This window comes from Chiroxiphia lanceolata, unplaced genomic scaffold (genome assembly GCF_009829145.1).
Source record: "Chiroxiphia lanceolata isolate bChiLan1 unplaced genomic scaffold, bChiLan1.pri scaffold_62_arrow_ctg1, whole genome shotgun sequence".
Lineage (NCBI taxonomy): Eukaryota > Metazoa > Chordata > Aves > Passeriformes > Pipridae > Chiroxiphia > Chiroxiphia lanceolata.
In genome coordinates, this window is record NW_022476529.1 from 108,960 (window position 1) to 124,974 (window position 16,015).

A 16,015-nucleotide genomic window follows, 5' to 3' on the forward strand; every position below is an offset into this window, starting at 1 on the left:
CTCCTCCTCCCCCAGGACCCAAAAAACCCCCAAATCACCGTTTTTAGGGTGGTTTTTTTTTGCACAGCAACTTTTATTTCCCCACTAACGGTGAGAGGGACACGAAGAGCAGCGGGGGGGGGACAAAGAGGGGGGACAAGAACGAGGTGACACCGAAAAAAAGGGTCCCCCCCCTCCTCCAGACCCCACATGAGCCCCCAAATCCCCTCCAGGTGACCCCAAACATCCACTGCCCCCCCCCCCCTTTTCCCTGGATTCGGGGGCTCCCAAGGGATCAGGGTTTGGGAAAAGGGGGGGGATTTTTGGGGGGAATTGGGTGGGGATTTTGGGGGGGGAATGAGAAGATTTGGGGAGGAAATGGGGGAGATTTTGGGGGGAAAAGGGGAAAAGATTTGGGGGGCAAAGGGGAAGATTTGGGGGGCAAATGGGGGGGATTTTGGGTGGAAATAGGGGAGATTTTGGGGGGAAATAGGGGAGATTTTGGGGGGAAATAGGGGAGCTTTGGCTCCGGTTCGAGGTGGGGGCTCCAAAAAATTCCAGGGAGAAAGGGATTGGGGGGTTCAGGGGGGGCTCAACCAGCCCCCCCCCAACAGCCAACGGCCCTGAGGAAGATTTTTGGGGGGGTGAAAAGACTCAAAAAACTCTTTAAATGCAACAAGGGGGGGGGGGAAAACCAAAATTCCAAACCCCCCCTGCTCTGAGTGGGAGTTTGGGGGGGGGGGATCCTGCCTGGAAGCAAAGGAAAAGGGGGGGTTTGGGGGGGGACAAAGGGGGGACAGAGGGGGGGACACAGGGGACCCCTGGCAGGTCCCCGGGGTGAGGACGAGGAGGAGGAAGAGGAAGGAGAGAAGGAAAAAGGAGAGGAGGAGGAGGAAGAGAACGTGGAGGATGAGGAGAGGAGGAGGAAGAGGAGGAGAAGGAGGAGGAGGAGAAGGTGGAGAGGGAGGAGGAGAAGGTGGAGAGGGAGGAGGAGAAGAAGAAGGGAAGGAGAAGGTGGAGGAAGAGCAGAAGGAGAAGGAAGGGGAGGAAGAAGAGAAGGATGAGGAGGAGAAGTTGGAGAGTGAGGAGAAGAAGAGGAAGGGGAAGAGGACAAGGAGAGGAGGAGGAAGAGGAGGAAGAGAAGAGAAAGAGGAGAAGGAGGAGAGGAGGAAGGGGAGAAGGTGGAGAGGGAGGAGAGGAGGAGGAAGGGGAAGAGAAGGGGAAGAGAAGAGGGAGGAGGAGAAGGGGGAGGATGAGGAGAGGAGGAAGAAGGGGAGGAGGAAGAGGAGAAGAGAAGGAGGAGGAGAAGGAGGAGAGGAGGAAGGGGAGAAGGTGGAGAGGGAGGAGGAGAGGAGGAGAAGGAGGGGAGGAGGAGGGGAGGAGGAGGAAGAGGAGAAGGGAAGGAGGAAGGGGAAGAGGACGAGGAGAGGAGAAGTTGGAAGGGGAGGAGGAGGAGGAGGAGAGGAGAAAGGAAGGAGGAAGGGGAGAAGGTGGAGAGGAAAGAGGAGGAGAAGGGAAGGAAAGGAGGAGGAAAAGGAGGAAGGGGAGGAGGAGGAGGAGGAGGAGAGGAGGAGAAGGTGGAGAGGGAGGAGGAGAGGAGGAAGGGGAGAAGGTAGAGAGGGAGCAGAGGAGAGGAGGAGGAAGGGGAGGAGGACAAGGAGAGGAAGGTAGAGAGAGAGGAGGAGGAAGAGGAAGGGAAGAAGTTGGAGAGGGAGGAGAGGAGGAGGAAGGGGAAGAGGAGGAGGAGAGGAGGAGAAGGTGGAGAGAGAGGAGGAGGAAGAGGAAGGGAAGAAGGCAGAGAAGGAGGAGGAGAGGAGGAGGAGAGGAGGAAGGGGAGAAGGTGGAGAGGGAGGAGCAGAGGAGGATGACGAGGAGGAGGACGAGGGGAGGAGGAGAAGGTGGAGAGGGAGGAGAAGAGGAGGAGAGGAGGAGGATGATGAGGACCAGGAGAGGGGGAGAAGTGGCAGTGGCAGCTCGGGCGGGCGGGCGGCAGCGCCTCAGTTGCAGAGGGAGAGCGAGGAGCCGACGTAGAAGAGCCAGAAGAAGGGGAAGATCCTCTCGGAGAAGGCGGCGGTGAAGGTGAAGATGGGCGCCATGGTGTCGGCGTTGTAGAAGGCCACCCAGCCGCCCTCGTAGTCCAGGTACACCCCCACCTTGCGCGGCCGCTCGCACAGCGACAGCGGCGTCTCGGGCGAGGTGAACGCCTGGTACTGATCCCAATTCTTGCCCTTCCAGTTGAGCCCCACCGCCCAGATCCCCTCCTCGGGGGCGAAGTCGACCTTCTCCTTGCGCCGCACGGACTCGCGGGCGGCCCCCAGCACCCAGCTCTCGCCGTCGCCCACCTCCACCTCCCAGTAGTGCCGCCCCGCCTGGAAGCCCTCGCAGGCCAGGACGCAGAAGGCGTAGTCGAAGCGTTTGGGGTGCGCCGGCAGCTCCTGGGGGGCCCCGCGCAGGCGGACGCTGCGCTTGTCCTCCGACAGCACCAGGTAGGGGTTGGCGGTGTCGGGGTCCAGGGACAGGTCAGCTGGGAAGAGAGGGGGGGGAAAAAGGGGGTGAGTCAGTGTCTGTGTCCCAAATGGGATAAGGAGGGACATAGGGGGGTCACTTGTGGGGTCATTGGGGGTGATTCAGTGTCTGTGTCCCAAATGGGATAAGGAGGACACAGGGGGGTCACCTGTGGGGTCATTCCCACACCTGTGAGGGCACTGACCCAGTGTCTGTGCCCCAAACCTACAGGGAGAAGGGCTGACAGGTTGTTGTGCCACCTGTGGGGTCATTGGGGGTGATTCAGTGTCTGTGTCCCAAATGGGACAGGGGGGATACAGGGGGGTCACTTGTGGGGTCACTTGTGGGGTCACTGTCCCACCACAGCACCAGGTAGGGGTTGGCGGTGTCGGGGTCCAGGGAGAGGTCAGCTGGGAAGAGAGGGGGAAAAAAGGGAGTGAGTCAGTGGTTGTGTCCCAAATGGGACTAGGGGGGACACAGGGGGGTCACTTGTGGGGTCATTGGGGGTGATCCAGTGTCTGTGTCCCAAATGGGATAAGGAGGGACACAGGGGGGTCACTTGTGGGGTCACTGTCCCACCACAGCACCAGGTAGGGGTTGGCAGTGTCGGGGTCCAGGGAGAGATCAGCTGGGAAGAGAGGGGGGAAAAAGGGGGTGAGGGGGGGACAACCAGGGTCTGTGTCCCAAATGGGACAAGGGGGACACAGGGGGGTCATTCCTGGAGCTGTGAGGGGGTGACATCAGGGGGGTGTCACTTATGGGATGGGGGGACACAGGGGAGGCACCTGTGGGGTCATTGGGGGTGATTCAGTGTCTGTGTCCCAAATGGGATAAGGAGGACACAAGGGGGTCACTTGTGGGGTCATTGGGGGTGATCCAGGGTCTGTGTCCCAAATGGGATAAGGAGGGACACAGGGGGTCACTTGTGGGGTCACTTGTGGGGTCACTGTCCCACCACAGCACCAGGTAGGGGTTGGCAGTGTCGGGGTCCAGGGAGAGGTCAGCTGGGAAGAGAGCGGGAAAAAAGGGGGTGATCCAGTGTCTGTGTCCTAAATGGGACAGGGAGTCACCTGTGGGGTCATTCCCACACCTGTGAAGGGGGTGATCCAGGGTCTGTGTCCCAAATGGGACGGGGGGACACACAGGGGGGTCATTTGTGGGATCACTCCCACCTGTGAGGGGTGTGACCCATTGCCAGTGTCCCAAATGGGACAAGGGGGACACAGGTGAATCACCTGTGGGGTCATTCCCGGAGCTGTGAGGGGGTGATCCAGGGTCTGTGTCCCAAATGGGACAAGGGGGACACAGGGAGGTCACTTGTGGGGTCACTGTCCCACCACAGTGTCTGTGTCCCAAATGGGACAAGGAGGACACAGGGGGGTCACTTGTGGGGTCATTGGGGGTGATCCAGGGTCTGTGTCCCAAATGGGACAGGGATTCACCTGTAGGGTCATTCCTGGAGCTGTGAGGGGGGTGATCCAGTGTCTGTGTCCCAAATGGGACAAGGAGGACACAGGGAGGTCACTTGTGGGGTCATTGGGGGTGATCCAGAGTCTGTGTCCCAAATGGGACAGGAGGGACACAGGTGGGGTCATTCCCAGAGTCCCAGCCCCCCCAGTCCCAGCCAATTCCATGAAATCCCTTGGAAATGGGAGGTCCCAGCCCCCCCAGTCCCAGCCAATTCCATGAAATCCCTTGGAAATGGGAGGTCCCAGCCCCCCCAGTCTCAGCCAATTCCATGAAATCCCTTGGAATGGGAGGTCCCAGCCCCCCCAGTCCCAGCCAATTCCATGAAATCCCTTGGAATGGGAGGTCCTCCCTCACCTGTGTCGTTCTCCAGCTCGAAGCGCAGGTTCTCTGCGGGAAAACAAGGAAAAAGGACTGAGCCCCCTTTGGAATTCCTGGATCTCCAATCCCGTGGGAATGATCCCTCACTCCCAACACCCTCCAATCCCAGGGAAATCCCTCCTTTCCCACCTCCTCCCCCTGGGATGATCCAACACTTGGAGCTCTCCCGGGAGTGAAGGAAGAGCCCAATCCCAATCCCAGCCCTGGTTCTGTTGGAATTCCAGGCGGGATTTTTCCCTGGAATTCCCCTTTTTTTTCCCCCAGGCTCACCCTTGAATTCCAGCAGCACCTCCTTGAGCACTGCACTCTTCTGGGAGAAGCTCTTGAGCTTCTTTTCCAGCTCGGAAAATCCGGGCTCGGGTTTCAGGAACATCCAGCTCTCCAGGCTGAGGAGACAACGGGATTCAGGGAATAAAACCCCCCAAAATCCCAGGAATTTTCCCCGGGAATTGCACACCCAGTTCACCCAGTGAAGGGCTGGGCCCCACTCACCTGCTGCCAGCTGGGACAACGCCCTGGAAAAGGGGAAAGAAAACAGGGAATTCCGTCAGGATCGGCCCCGCTCCGACCTCGGAGATCCCAAATTCCTGCCCAGCACCAGCCACGATCCCATGGATTTGTTTGTCCCCAAGAACAGGGTTATTTTTGTCCCCACAAAGGGAAGTTTTTTCCCCCCTCTCCTACCATAGATATGGGAATTTTTTATCCCTCATATATGGGAATTTTTTTCCCCCATAAATGGAATTCTTTTTTCATCATAAATGGAATTTTTTTGACCTCCTAAACGGGATTATTTTTCTTTAATGCCCTTTATAAACGGGAATTCTGTCCCCAAAAATGGCTTTTTTTTTTTTTTGCCTCTCCCACAAATGGAACCTTTTTGATCCCATTCCCGGGATTTTCTGTCCCCACATCCCAAGGCTCTCACCTCCCCAGGGGTGTTCCCTGCTCCATGGGGACACATCCCAGGGCTGTTCCCTATCCCTATTCCATGGGGACACATCCCAAGGTTCCCACCTCTCCAGGGGTGTTCCCTGCTCCATGGGGAGCTCTCACTTCCCCAGGGCTGTTCCCTGTCCCACAGGAACACTTCCCAAGGCTCTCACCTCCCCAGGGCTGTTCCCTGTCCCACAGGAACACTTCCCAAGGCTCTCACCCCTCCAGGGCTGTTCCCTGTCCCACAGGAACACTTCCCAAGGCTCTCTCACCTCTCCAGGGCTGTTCCCTATCCCTATCTCTGTTCCATGGGGACACATCCCAAGGCTCTCACCTCCCCAGGGCTGCTCCCTATCCCTGTCCCTGCTCCATAGGGAGCTCTCACTTCCCCAGGGATGTTCCCTGCTCCATGGGGAGCTCTCACTTCCCCAGGGATGTTCCCTGTCCCACAGGAACACATCCCAGGGCTCTCACCTCCCAGGGGTGTTCTCTGCTCCATGGGGACACTTCCCAAGGCTCTCACCTCCCCAGGGGTGCTCCCTATCCCTGTCCCTGTTCCATAGGGACACATCCCAAGGCTCTCACCTCTCCAGAGGTGTTCCCTATCCCTATCCCTGTCCCACAGGAACACTTCCCAAGGCTCTCACCTCCCCAGGGCTGCTCCCTGCTCCATGGGGTCACTTCCCAAGGCTCTCACCTCCCCAGGGCTGTTCCCTGCTCCATGGGGAGCTCTCACTTCCCCAGGGCTGTTCCCTGTCCCACAGGAACACTTCCCAAGGCTCTCACCTCCCAGGGGTGTTCTCTGCTCCATGGGGACACTTCCCAAGGCTCTCACCTCCCCAGGGCTGTTCCCTGCTCCATGGGGAGCTCTCACTTCCCCAGGGCTGTTCCCTGTCCCACAGGAACACTTCCCAAGGCTCTCACCTCCCCAGGGCTGTTCCCTGTCCCGCCGTCCCCTCCCTGCTCTGCCAGCAGCTTGTCGAGCTGGGCGATGTCCTCGGCCAGGAGTGTTCCCTGCTCCATGGGGACACATCCCAGGGCTGTTCCCTATCCCTATTCCATGGGGACACTTCCCAAGGCTCTCACCTCCCCAGGGCTGCCCCCTGTGCCGCCGTCCCCTCCCTGCTCTGCCAGCAGCTTGTCGAGCTGGGCGATGTCCTCGCTCAGCCTGGCCACGCTCTCGTCGCGCCGGCGCCCGATGTCCCTGTCCAGCTCCTCCAGGCGGGAGAGCAGGAGCTGCTCCTTCTCCTCCAGGAAGGCCCGGAGCTCCTTGCACTCGGCCACGATCTTCTGCCGCTCCACCTCCGTCTGCTTCTGCCATTCCAGAGGGGGAAAAGCATCGGTGGGATCGGAGCCGACCGGGAGAGGGACGCGGGAGACGAATCCCCACGGGCAGGGGGGCAGGGAACCCGGGAGAGATGGAATTCCTGTGGGTCAGGGAACCCGGGAGAGATGGAATTCCTGTGGGAAGGGGGCTTGGGGAATCCAGGAGATGAATTCCAATGGGCAGGGGGTCAGGGAACCCGGGAGAGATGGAATTCCTGTGGGTCAGGGAACCCGGGAGAGACGGAATTCCTGTGGGAAGGGGGCTTGGGGAACCCCCAAGGTGAGACCAAATCCTCAGGGGTGGGACCCCCAAGGAAACAGCAGATCCTCAGGGATGGGGGGCTCAGGGAACCCCCAAGGTGAGACCAAATCCTCAGGGGTGGGACCCCCAAGGAAAGAGCAGATCCTCAGGGATGGGGGGCTCAGGGAATCCCAAGGAAAGAGCAAATCCTCAGGAATGGGGGGCTCAGGAAAGCTCCAGGTGAGACCAAATCCTCAGGGATGGGACCTCCAAGGAAAGAGCAGATCCTCAGGGATGGGGGGCTCAGGGAATCCCAAGGTGAGACCAAATCCTCAGGGATGGGACCTCCAAGGAAAGAGCAGATCCTCAGGGATGGGGGGCTCAGGGAATCCCAAGGAATGAGCAAATCCTCAGGGATGGGACCTCCAAGGAAAGAGCAGATCCTCAGGGATGGGGGGCTCAGGGAATCCCAAGGTGAGACCAAATCCTCAGGGATGGGAACCACAAGGTGAGACCAAATCCTCAGGGATGGGAACCACAAGGAAAGAGCAGATCCTGAGGGATGGGGGGCTCAGGGAATCCCAAGGAAAGAGCAGATCCTGAGGGATGGGGGGCTGAGGGACCCCCCTGACTCACCAGCAGCTCCTCACTCTGCCGCTCCCGCTCGGCCTTGGCCTCCTCCCGCCCTTTCCTCAGGGAGCTCAAGTGCTCCTGGGGCACCTCCTGGAAGCAGAACGGGGGGAATTCCTGGGAATTCTTGGGAATTCTTGGCCCTGGGGGTGTCCCTGCTGTGCTGCTGCCGCTAAAACGGCCAAACTCCCCCAATCTGGGGGGTTTTTGGGAAGGGCAGAACCCCCCTGCCCTGCTCCCCCCTCCTCGACCTCAGGATGTGCCAAATCTTCCTCCCCCAAAACCACCAAAACCACCCCCAAAAAAAAAAATCAATTAGAGAATTAAATCTAATTTTAACTGCCTGTGAAAAAAACAACCCCCCAGGTCCCACCCCACCCCCTCCCAAGGTGCCCCAAAATCAGGTTGAACCCCCCCTAAAAGAGGAGGAGCCGCCGCCTCCGGGCTGCTCGTTAAATCAATTCGTTATTAATTAATTAAAGCCGTCCTGGTTTAAGTGGTTTGACCTCCACAGAGGGTGGAGAAGCCCCTGGGCTTGGGGGGGGGGGGCAAATAAACCCATTTATTTCATAAATGACCCCCCAAAACAGAGGGATTTTGGGGCTGTTGGAATTTATCCGTGAGATTAAAGTAAATTATTTGGATTAAAAAAATCGGGGGGGGGGGGGGTGGGAGGAGCTCAGCAACAACACCAAAAATTCATAAAAATAGGTTATTGAGGAAAAAAAAAAAACAACTAAGAGAGAGCACCAGCCCAGGCCCTAAAAAAGGGTAAAAAAACCCAAGAGAGAGCACCAAAAAAAGGGTAAAAAATCCTGAGAGAGCACCTAAAAAAGGGTAAAAAAACCCCAAGAGAGAGCACCTAAAAAAGGGTAAAAAACCCCAAGAGAGAGCACCGAAAAAAGGGTAAAAAAACCCAACAGAGAGCATCTAAAAAAGGGTAAAAAAACCCCAAGAGAGAGCACCAAAAAAGGGTAAAAAAATCCTAAGAGAGCACAAAAAAAAGGGTAAAAAACCCAAAAGAGAGCACCTAAAAAAGGGCAAAAAACAACCAAGAGAGAGCACCAAAAAAAGGGTAAAAAACCCTCAAAAAAGCACCTAAAAAAGGGCAAAAATCGCTTTTTTTTTGTGCCCCCCGGAAGAGGAACCGCGGCAGTTCCGGGATTGAATTCATTATCCCAGGACTTAATGACCACTAATTAACACTCTGCGGTGGTTAATGACCCAATGATCCAACTCTCCCCCCCTCCCGGTGCCACCCCCGCGTGTCCCCCCCCCCTTCTTCTTCTTCCTCCTCCTCCTCTTCCCTGCGCAGCGACATCAGCCCCGTCCGGCATCTTGGATCCCTCTGGATCCCTTTGGATCCCTCTGGATCGGCCGATCCCGGGCCCTGCAGGGCTCATTAACCCCCTCCTCGCTAATTAATCGCGACGGGGAACGCGGGAACCCCCCCCATGTCGCGACAGGAAGGGGGGGGTCGGGGCCGTTCTGCGTCACTTGGGGGGGGTAAAGGGGGGTCCTGGGGGGGCAATTCCAGCCGGGATCGGGATGGGGGGGGGTAAATAACACACCCCCCCCCAGTGTCCTCCCAGTTCAATCCAGTTTGCACTGGGATGGGGCTCCAGTGACATCCCCCCCCCCAGGAGGGTCCATGTTTTGGGGGGATTTGAGTCCCTTTTCCCCCCAAAATCCTGGAGAAAATGGGGTCCCCAAATCCTGGGGGGGTGTCCCCAAACCCTGGGGGGGTCCCCACTGCACCCACCCCCAGGAGGGTCCCTGTTTTGGGGGGATTTGAGTCCCTTTTCCCCCCCATATCCTGGAGAAAAGGGAGGTCCCCAAATCCGGGGGGGTCCCCAAATCCTGGGGGGTTCCCACTGCTCTCCCTCCCCAGAGGAGGGGTCCTGCACCCCAAAAAGATCCCTGGGAGTAGGAGGGGGTTCCTCATTGCCCCCCAACATCCCGGGGGTGCTCTCATTGCTCTCCCTCCCCAGGGGGGATGTTCTGCACCCCAAAAAGATCCCTGGGAGCTGGGGGGTGTCACCACTGCCCCCCAACACCCGGGGGTGCTCCCACTGCTCTCCCTCCCCAGAGGGGGGGTCCTGCACCCCAAAAAGATCCCTGGGAGCTGGGGAGTGTCGCCACTGCTCTCCCTCCCCGGGGAGGGGATCCTGCACCCCAAAAAGATCCCTGGGAGCTGTGGGGGTCCTCACTGCTCCCCAACATTCCGGGGGTGCTCCCACCGCTCTCCCTCCCCCGGGGGGTTCCCACACCGGGGGTGTCCCCCACCGCACTGACCTCGGCGGCGTGGGCCGCCTCCTCGGCGGGCAGCACGGTGTGCGCTCGGTGCTCGCGGGACAGGTGGCACACCACGCACACGGCCCGCCGGTCCTGCACGCAGTAGAGCCGCAGCGGCTCCCCGTGGCGAGGGCATCGCGGCGGCCCCGGAGGCCCGGGCGGGGCGGCGGCGGGCACGGGGAGGGCGGGCGCGGGCGGGCCCGGCGGCGCCTCGGCGGGTCCCGGCGGCAGCCCGAGCTGGCGGACGATGTGCACGATGTTGCCGAGGGAGCGGTTGGGGCGGAAGAGGCGCTGCGGGACCGGCTCGCGGCACTGCGGGCAGCACAGGCGGCGCGCCGAGTCCTCCCAGCACTGGGTCACGCAGGCGCGGCAGAAGTTGTGCCCGCACTCGGCCACCAGCACCGGGTCGTTGAAGTACTCCAGGCACACGGGGCACGTCAGCTCGTCCTGCAGGCTCCGCGCCGCGCTGCAGGGAGCCGGGGGAGCGGCGGGGGGCGCGGGCGGCGCCTCCATGGCGGCCGCGGCCCCGGCCGAGGGCCCGGCCCCGCTGGCGGTCCCGGTCGTGGCGTCGGTGGCGGCGGCGGCTCCCGCGCGAGTCCCTCCCGTCCGCTCCGCGCGGCGCCGCCCGCGCGACTGGCGGCCCCGGGGGCGGGGCCGCGCCTGCGCGCAGAGGGGCGGGGGGCGTGGCGAAGAGGGTGAGGGGGCGTAGTTTGTCCCTCCCGCGGCGGTGATTGGGCGGGGCCGCGCGTGATAACGAGGCGGGTGGGCGGGGCCATGACCGTAGATGGGGAAAAGGAGGGCGCGGAAAAAAAGGCGGGGCCACACCGCCCCGCCCGCCCGCCCGCTGGGGGGCGCTAAGCACGCGCGGGGGGAGGGTGTCACGTGGGGCGGGGGGGGGGCGATGCCCATAGGGGTCCATGAGAGGGGCTTTTTGGGGGTCCCTGTGTGATCGAGGGGGGTATGAGGGGTCTGTAGGATGGTGGGAGAGTGAGGGTAGTCACCAAGAGGCTGCTGAGAGAGGAGGGGGTCCCTATAGTTGGCAGGGGGAGCCCGGATGTCTGGGTCCTTATAGAATAAGTGAGGGTATAGGTGCCTGTGGGATGGTTTTGGGGGGGTCCCTGTGGGATTAGGAGGGGTGCATTGGGGTCTATAAGTTGGCTTGGGGGTTCCCTATGGGATTGGGGCGGTGTATTTGGGTCTGTAGGATGGTCTGGGGGTCCCTGTGGGATTGGGGTGGGGGTGAATTAGGGTCTAAAAGGTGCTTTAGGGGTTCCCTGTGGGATTGGGACGGTGTATTTGGGTCTGTAGGATGTTTTGGGGGGTCTCTATGGAACTGGGGGGTTTGCATTGATTCTGGGAGAGGGGGGGGCCCAATAGGGTGCAGGGTGATCGTCAGAGATCCCTGCGAGCAGGAGGGGATGCGTAGGGCCCTATGGGATGTTTTGAGGGTCCCTATATGATGTTGAGGGGTGCGTAGGTGGTGGGTTGGGGCGTTCCTGGCCCGAAGAGGGGAGAGAGGAGGGTTTTGGGGTGCTTTTCACAGCATTGGCCTCTGTGCCGTGTCCCCATGAGCATCACGGAGCCGCTCCAGGAACCTGGGCTGAGGAGAAAATGACCCAAAACCTCCAGATGTACAGAAATGACCCCCAAACCCCCGCTACGCCCACTCATCGGGCCTTTCCCGAGGGATTTAGGGATTTAAATCCCTACTGCTGGGAGCTCCCTCCTGCATGATGCGGACAGAGGATTCGACACCGACCATTTCCCCGCTTTTCTCTACGCTGTCCTCGCAGCCCCCGATGACACCGGCTTTTGGGTGAGGAAAATATTTGCGGGAGGCGTCGCTGCGGGGCCGGGGAGCGCAGAAATCGGGCTGAAAAACGGTTAATTCGGGGTCGGAAAGGGGAGGTGCCCTCTTCCAAGATGGCGGCGCCGCCCTCAGGCGGGGCGCGAGGGAAAATGGCCGCGCCCTCCCCGTCCCCGTTGCCGCCAGCGGGGCCCGGCTCAAGATGGCGCCCGCGGGTGAGGCCCTGCCCGCCATCTTGGGGGAGGGCGGCCGCCGGCGTTGCCATGGCGACGGGGCCCTGTCGAGGGGCAAAGCCTCCTCCAAAGGCCTCTGTGGCCCCGGGGAGGGAAAAACCGTGAATTTTGGGGGCTCCGAACTCCTCGTGGGGGGGGTCCTAACACGTTTCGGGGGTGCTCTTTGTTCTGGTGACAGAAACTCCCCTTTTTGGCCCCCAAATCAGCCCCTTTCCCCACTGTGAAGGTGCAGCACTGGGGGGGGGGTGTTCCTGCAGCCCCTCAGCCCCGTCCCCTCAGAGTACAGGGGCTACCCCACCCCCAGCACCCACCCCCCCCGCTCCAAATTCAGGCGATTTTGCCCCAAAACGGTCCCCGACGTGTTTATCGCCGATAAATTTAAGGGGTCCCAACTAGGGGCTCCGCAGCCCCCCCTCCCACAAAGTGGCTCCGGGGGGGGCTCATCCCCAAATCCTTGGGCTTGTCCTCAAGCCGAGTTTCCACTCGGGGCACCGTCCTTCCTCCCCATCCGTCACTCCAAGGGAGGGTCTCGGTCCTTCAGGGGGTCTTGGCCCTTCAGGGGGTCTCGGCCCCTCAGGGCTCCTCCATCACTCCAAGGGAGGGTCTCGGCCCCTCAGGGCTCCTCCATCACTCCAAGGGAGGGTCTTGGCCCTTCAGGGGGTCTCGGTCCTTCAGGGGGTCTCGGTCCTTCAGGGGGTCTCGGCCCCTGAGGCCTCCTCGCCGCCATGGGCTCCCGGTGAGTCCGCGATGACTTGCGGCTCGTCCCCCACCCGGCGCCAGGTCCCGGCGGCGAGGGGCGGCCCCGCGGCCTTGTGGAGGTGGCTGCGGCGGTGCTTGGCGAGGTGGGAGGCCTGGCTGAAGGCCTCGCCGCACTCGGGGCAGCCGAAGGGCCGCTCTCCGGTGTGGACGCGCCGGTGGCGCTCGAGGTGCGAGGCCCAGGCGAAGGCCTTGCCGCAGTGGCCGCAGGCGAAGCCCTTGCGGGCGGCGTGGCCGCGCTGGTGCGCCAGGAAGGGGGCGGCCTCGCCGAAGCGCTTCCCGCAGTCGCCGCACTTGTAGGGCCGGTCGGGCGAGTGGGTCTTGCGGTGCTGCAGCAGGTGGGCCTTCTGGGCGAAGCGCCCGCCGCAGCGGCCGCAGGGGAAGGGCCGCTCGCCGGTGTGGACGCGCCGGTGGCGCTCGAGGTGCGAGGCCCACGCGAAGGCCTTGCCGCAGTCGGCGCAGCGGTGCGAGCGCTCGGGCGGGCGGTGGTGGCGGCGCTGGTGCCGCGCCAGCGCCGGCCCGGCGCGGAACAGCCGCCCGCAGTGGCCGCAGCGCAGGGCCCGCCGGCCCAGGTGGGCGCCCCGGTGCCGCGCCAGCTCCGCGCTCTGCCAGAAGGTCTTGCCGCAGGCCGGGCAGCGGTGAGGCCGCTCGGCGGCGGCGGCGTGGCCACGCCGGTGCTTGGCCAGGTGGGAGGCCTGGCTGAAGCGCTCGCCGCACTCGGCGCACCCGAAGGGCCGCTCGCCGGTGTGGACGCGCCGGTGGCGCTCCAGGTGCGAGGCCCAGGCGAAGGCCTTGCCACAGTCGCCGCAGCTGTGGGGCCGCGGGGCCGCGCCGGCGAAACTCTGGCCGCCGCCCCGGCCTCCTCGGCGCGGGCGGTCGCCGGCGTGGCCGCGCCGGTGCTGCCGCAGGTGCGAGCTCTGGCTGTAGGTCTCGCCGCACTCGGGGCAGCCGAAGGGCCGCTCGCCGGTGTGGACGCGCCGGTGCCGCTCCAGGTGGGAGGCCCACGGGAAGCTCTTCCCGCAGTCGGCGCAGCCGAAGGGCCGATCCCGGCACCGATCCCGGCACCGATCCCGGCACGGCCCCTCCTCGGGCTCGGGTTTGGGCACCGCCGCGGGGGCTCCGGGGGGCACGGCCCGGTCCGGGCGCTTCGCTTTGCGCCGGTGGGAGCCGAGGGGCTTCTCCTGCTCCGAGACCGATCCCTGGACCCTCGTCGGGCTCGGCTGCGTCGTCCTCCAGCTCTGCCTTTTCGCTCAGCAGGCCCTGAGCTGCCGGGAGAGGGAGGAGGAGGAGGAGAGGGAGGAAGAAGAGAGAGGAGGAGGAGAAGGAAGAATAAGAGAGAGGAGGAGAAGGAGGAAGAAGAGAGAGGAGGAGGAGGAAGAAGAGAGAGGAGGAGGAGGAGAGGGAGGAAGAAGAGAGAGGAGGAGGAGGAGGAAGAAGAGAGAGGAGGAGGAGGAGGAAGAAAAGAGAGGAGGAGGAGGAGGAGGAAGAGGAAGAGAGAGGAGGAAGAAGAGAAGGAGGAAAACTGGAGTGAGTGGCTCTGAGCGGAGCAGGGATGGGGTGGAAATCCAGGGAGCAGCAACAGGATTCCCTTTAAAACTCCAGAGAGGAGGAGGAGGGAGGGAGCTGATCCCAGCTGGAGCTGGGAATGAGCTCAGCACCCCCCTGATCACGGCCCAGAATTCCAGTTTAAATTAGGGGAGATCAAAATAACGTTCTCCCGAGGGAAAAGGAATCCAGGAGAGGGCTGGGGGGGTTTGGGGAAATCTCCCTGGAAACCTGCCTGGATCCCACTCCCCTCTTCCCATCGGAGCAAGGAGAGGAGAGCAGGGAAAGAGGAATTTGGGGGTTTTTTTTACCCAGGGACAGGAGGGTTTCACAGGGGAGAGCAGGGAAAGAGGAATTTGGGTTTTTTTTTACCCAGGGACAGGAGGGTTTCATAGAAGAGAGCAGGGAAAGAGGAATTTGGGGTTTTTTTTACCCAGGGACAGGAGGGTTTCATAGAGGAGAGCAGGGAAAGAGGAATTTGGGGTTTTTTTACCCAGGGACAGGAGGGTCTCATAGAGGAGAGCAGGGAAAGGGGAATTTGGGGTTTTTTTTTACCCAGGGACAGGAGGGTCTCATAGAGGAGAGCAGGGAAAGGGGAATTTGGGGTTTTTTTTACCCAGGGACAGGAGGGTTTCACAGGGGAGAGCAGGGAAAGAGGAATTTGGGGTTTTTTACCCAGAGACAGGAGGGTCTCATAGAGGAGAGCAGGGAAAGAGGAATTTGGGGTTTTTTACCCAGGGACAGGAGGGTCGAGGAGAGGAGAGCAGGGAAAGGGGAATTTGGGGTTTTTTTACCCAGGGACAGGAGGGTCGAGGAGAGGAGAGCAGGGAAAGAGGAATTTGGGGTTTTTTTACCCAGGGACAGGAGGGTTTCATAGAGGAGAGCAGGGAAAGGGGAATTTGGGGTTTTTTTTACCCAGGGACAGGAGGGTCAAGGAGAGGAGAGCAGGGAAAGGGGAATTTGGGGTTTTTTTACCCAGGGACAGGAGGGTCAAGGAGAGGAGAGCAAGGAAAGGGGAATTTGGGGTTTTTTTACCCAGGGACAGGAGGGTTTCATAGAAGAGAGCAGGGAAAGAGGAATTTGGGGTTTTTTTACCCAGGGACAGGAGGGTCTCGTAGCTCTCGTGCATCACGTCCCGGTACAGCTCCTTCTGCCCCGGGTCCAGCGGCGCCCAGGGCTCCATGGGGGGGAGAACGATCCCAAAAATCGCCTGCCTGGGGAGGAGGGAGGGGGGAAAAATCCCCTGACACGGAGGAATTTTCCCCCCCTCTCCGGTGCTTCCTGATTTTTTGACTTCCAGAAATATCGGTGTGACCCCCGGGGAAGGGGGGGGAGCTGCATCCCCGGAGCCGGGCTGTGGATCCCAACCCCTCTCCATCCTCTTTATCCATCGTTCCTCTTTCCCAGAGGAGCTGCCGCTCCTCGGGAACATCCCCCAGGGCCTCATCCTGCCCTCCCAGGACTCCCCTCAACACCGGGACCCCCCCTCAGCTCCCCCCCCCCTTCCCCGTTACCTGCTCGGGGTTCCAGCCGATCCCGGAGCCGCTTCCACAGGGATTTCCTTTGGGAAAAGCGTCCTCCCTTCCCAAGCGGGATGCCCGGACCCCCCTGAACCCCCCCCCAGGGACCCCCAGGACCCCAAATCGTCCCCCCAGCAGGACACAAAGCGGGGTTTTAGGCCGGGTTTTAGCTCCGGAAACCCGGCTCGGTATCCGGGAGAGAGGAGACGCCGGGAGAAGCAGCCGAGCTGCGCTCACCCAGAGCCCTCTAGAGGTAACTCGACCATCAACCCCCCCCCAAAAAACCCTCCCACGGGCCCCCCCGGCACCGCCGGGGGCTCAGGGGACCCCTCCTCGCTCCGGCTCCGTCACCCCCAAGGACCCTCCCAGGTGGTGCCCGTGGAATTTGGGGACC

The 16,015-nt window shown here is 61.5% G+C and overlaps 2 protein-coding genes and 2 long non-coding RNA genes across 4 annotated transcripts; all 4 read right to left on the minus strand.

Annotated features, from left to right (window-relative positions):
• Window positions 1–1,670: 1,670 nt before the first annotated feature.
• LOC116781762 (E3 ubiquitin-protein ligase TRIM7-like) lies at window positions 1,671–10,295 on the minus strand. The gene is made up of 8 exons (XM_032677498.1): window positions 9,761–10,295; window positions 7,472–7,558; window positions 6,355–6,582; window positions 4,825–4,847; window positions 4,603–4,718; window positions 4,309–4,341; window positions 1,940–2,503; window positions 1,671–1,713 (listed from the first exon to the last, which is right to left on the minus strand). The coding sequence occupies exons 1-7, from the start codon at window positions 10,271–10,273 to the stop codon at window positions 1,977–1,979; spliced, it is 1,527 nt and encodes a 508-aa protein (XP_032533389.1). The 5' UTR covers window positions 10,274–10,295; the 3' UTR covers window positions 1,671–1,713; window positions 1,940–1,976.
• Window positions 5,248–5,866, minus strand: LOC116781766. Its single transcript, XR_004354977.1, has 3 exons — window positions 5,792–5,866; window positions 5,389–5,742; window positions 5,248–5,349 (listed from the first exon to the last, which is right to left on the minus strand). It is a non-coding gene; the product is annotated as an uncharacterized LOC116781766 (long non-coding RNA).
• LOC116781767 lies at window positions 6,006–6,336 on the minus strand. Its single transcript, XR_004354978.1, has 3 exons — window positions 6,298–6,336; window positions 6,104–6,135; window positions 6,006–6,054 (listed from the first exon to the last, which is right to left on the minus strand). It is a non-coding gene; the product is annotated as an uncharacterized LOC116781767 (long non-coding RNA).
• A 973-nt stretch (window positions 10,296–11,268) lies between the features above and the next one.
• LOC116781763 (zinc finger protein CKR1-like) lies at window positions 11,269–15,704 on the minus strand. The gene is given in 4 exon segments (XM_032677499.1): window positions 11,269–13,746; window positions 13,748–13,821; window positions 15,197–15,318; window positions 15,632–15,704. Coding segments are annotated over 3 exon segments (1,419 nt in total). The 5' UTR covers window positions 15,285–15,318; window positions 15,632–15,704; the 3' UTR covers window positions 11,269–12,489.
• Window positions 15,705–16,015: the final 311 nt, after the last annotated feature.

Bases quoted from the DNA above. Each gene is read 5' to 3' on its own strand.
- LOC116781762 (XM_032677498.1), bottom strand. From the start codon at position 10,273: ATGGAGGCGCCGCCCGCGCCCCCCGCCGCTCCCCCGGCTCCCTGCAGC. The intron at 4,848-6,354 runs GTGAGAGCCTTG...CCCCTTTTCCAG, and splicing joins CAGGGGGCAGCCCTGGGGAG to GGCGTTGTCCCAGCTGGCAG. The intron at 4,342-4,602 runs GTGAGCCTGGGG...GTTTTCCCGCAG, and splicing joins GGTGCTGCTGGAATTCAAGG to AGAACCTGCGCTTCGAGCTG.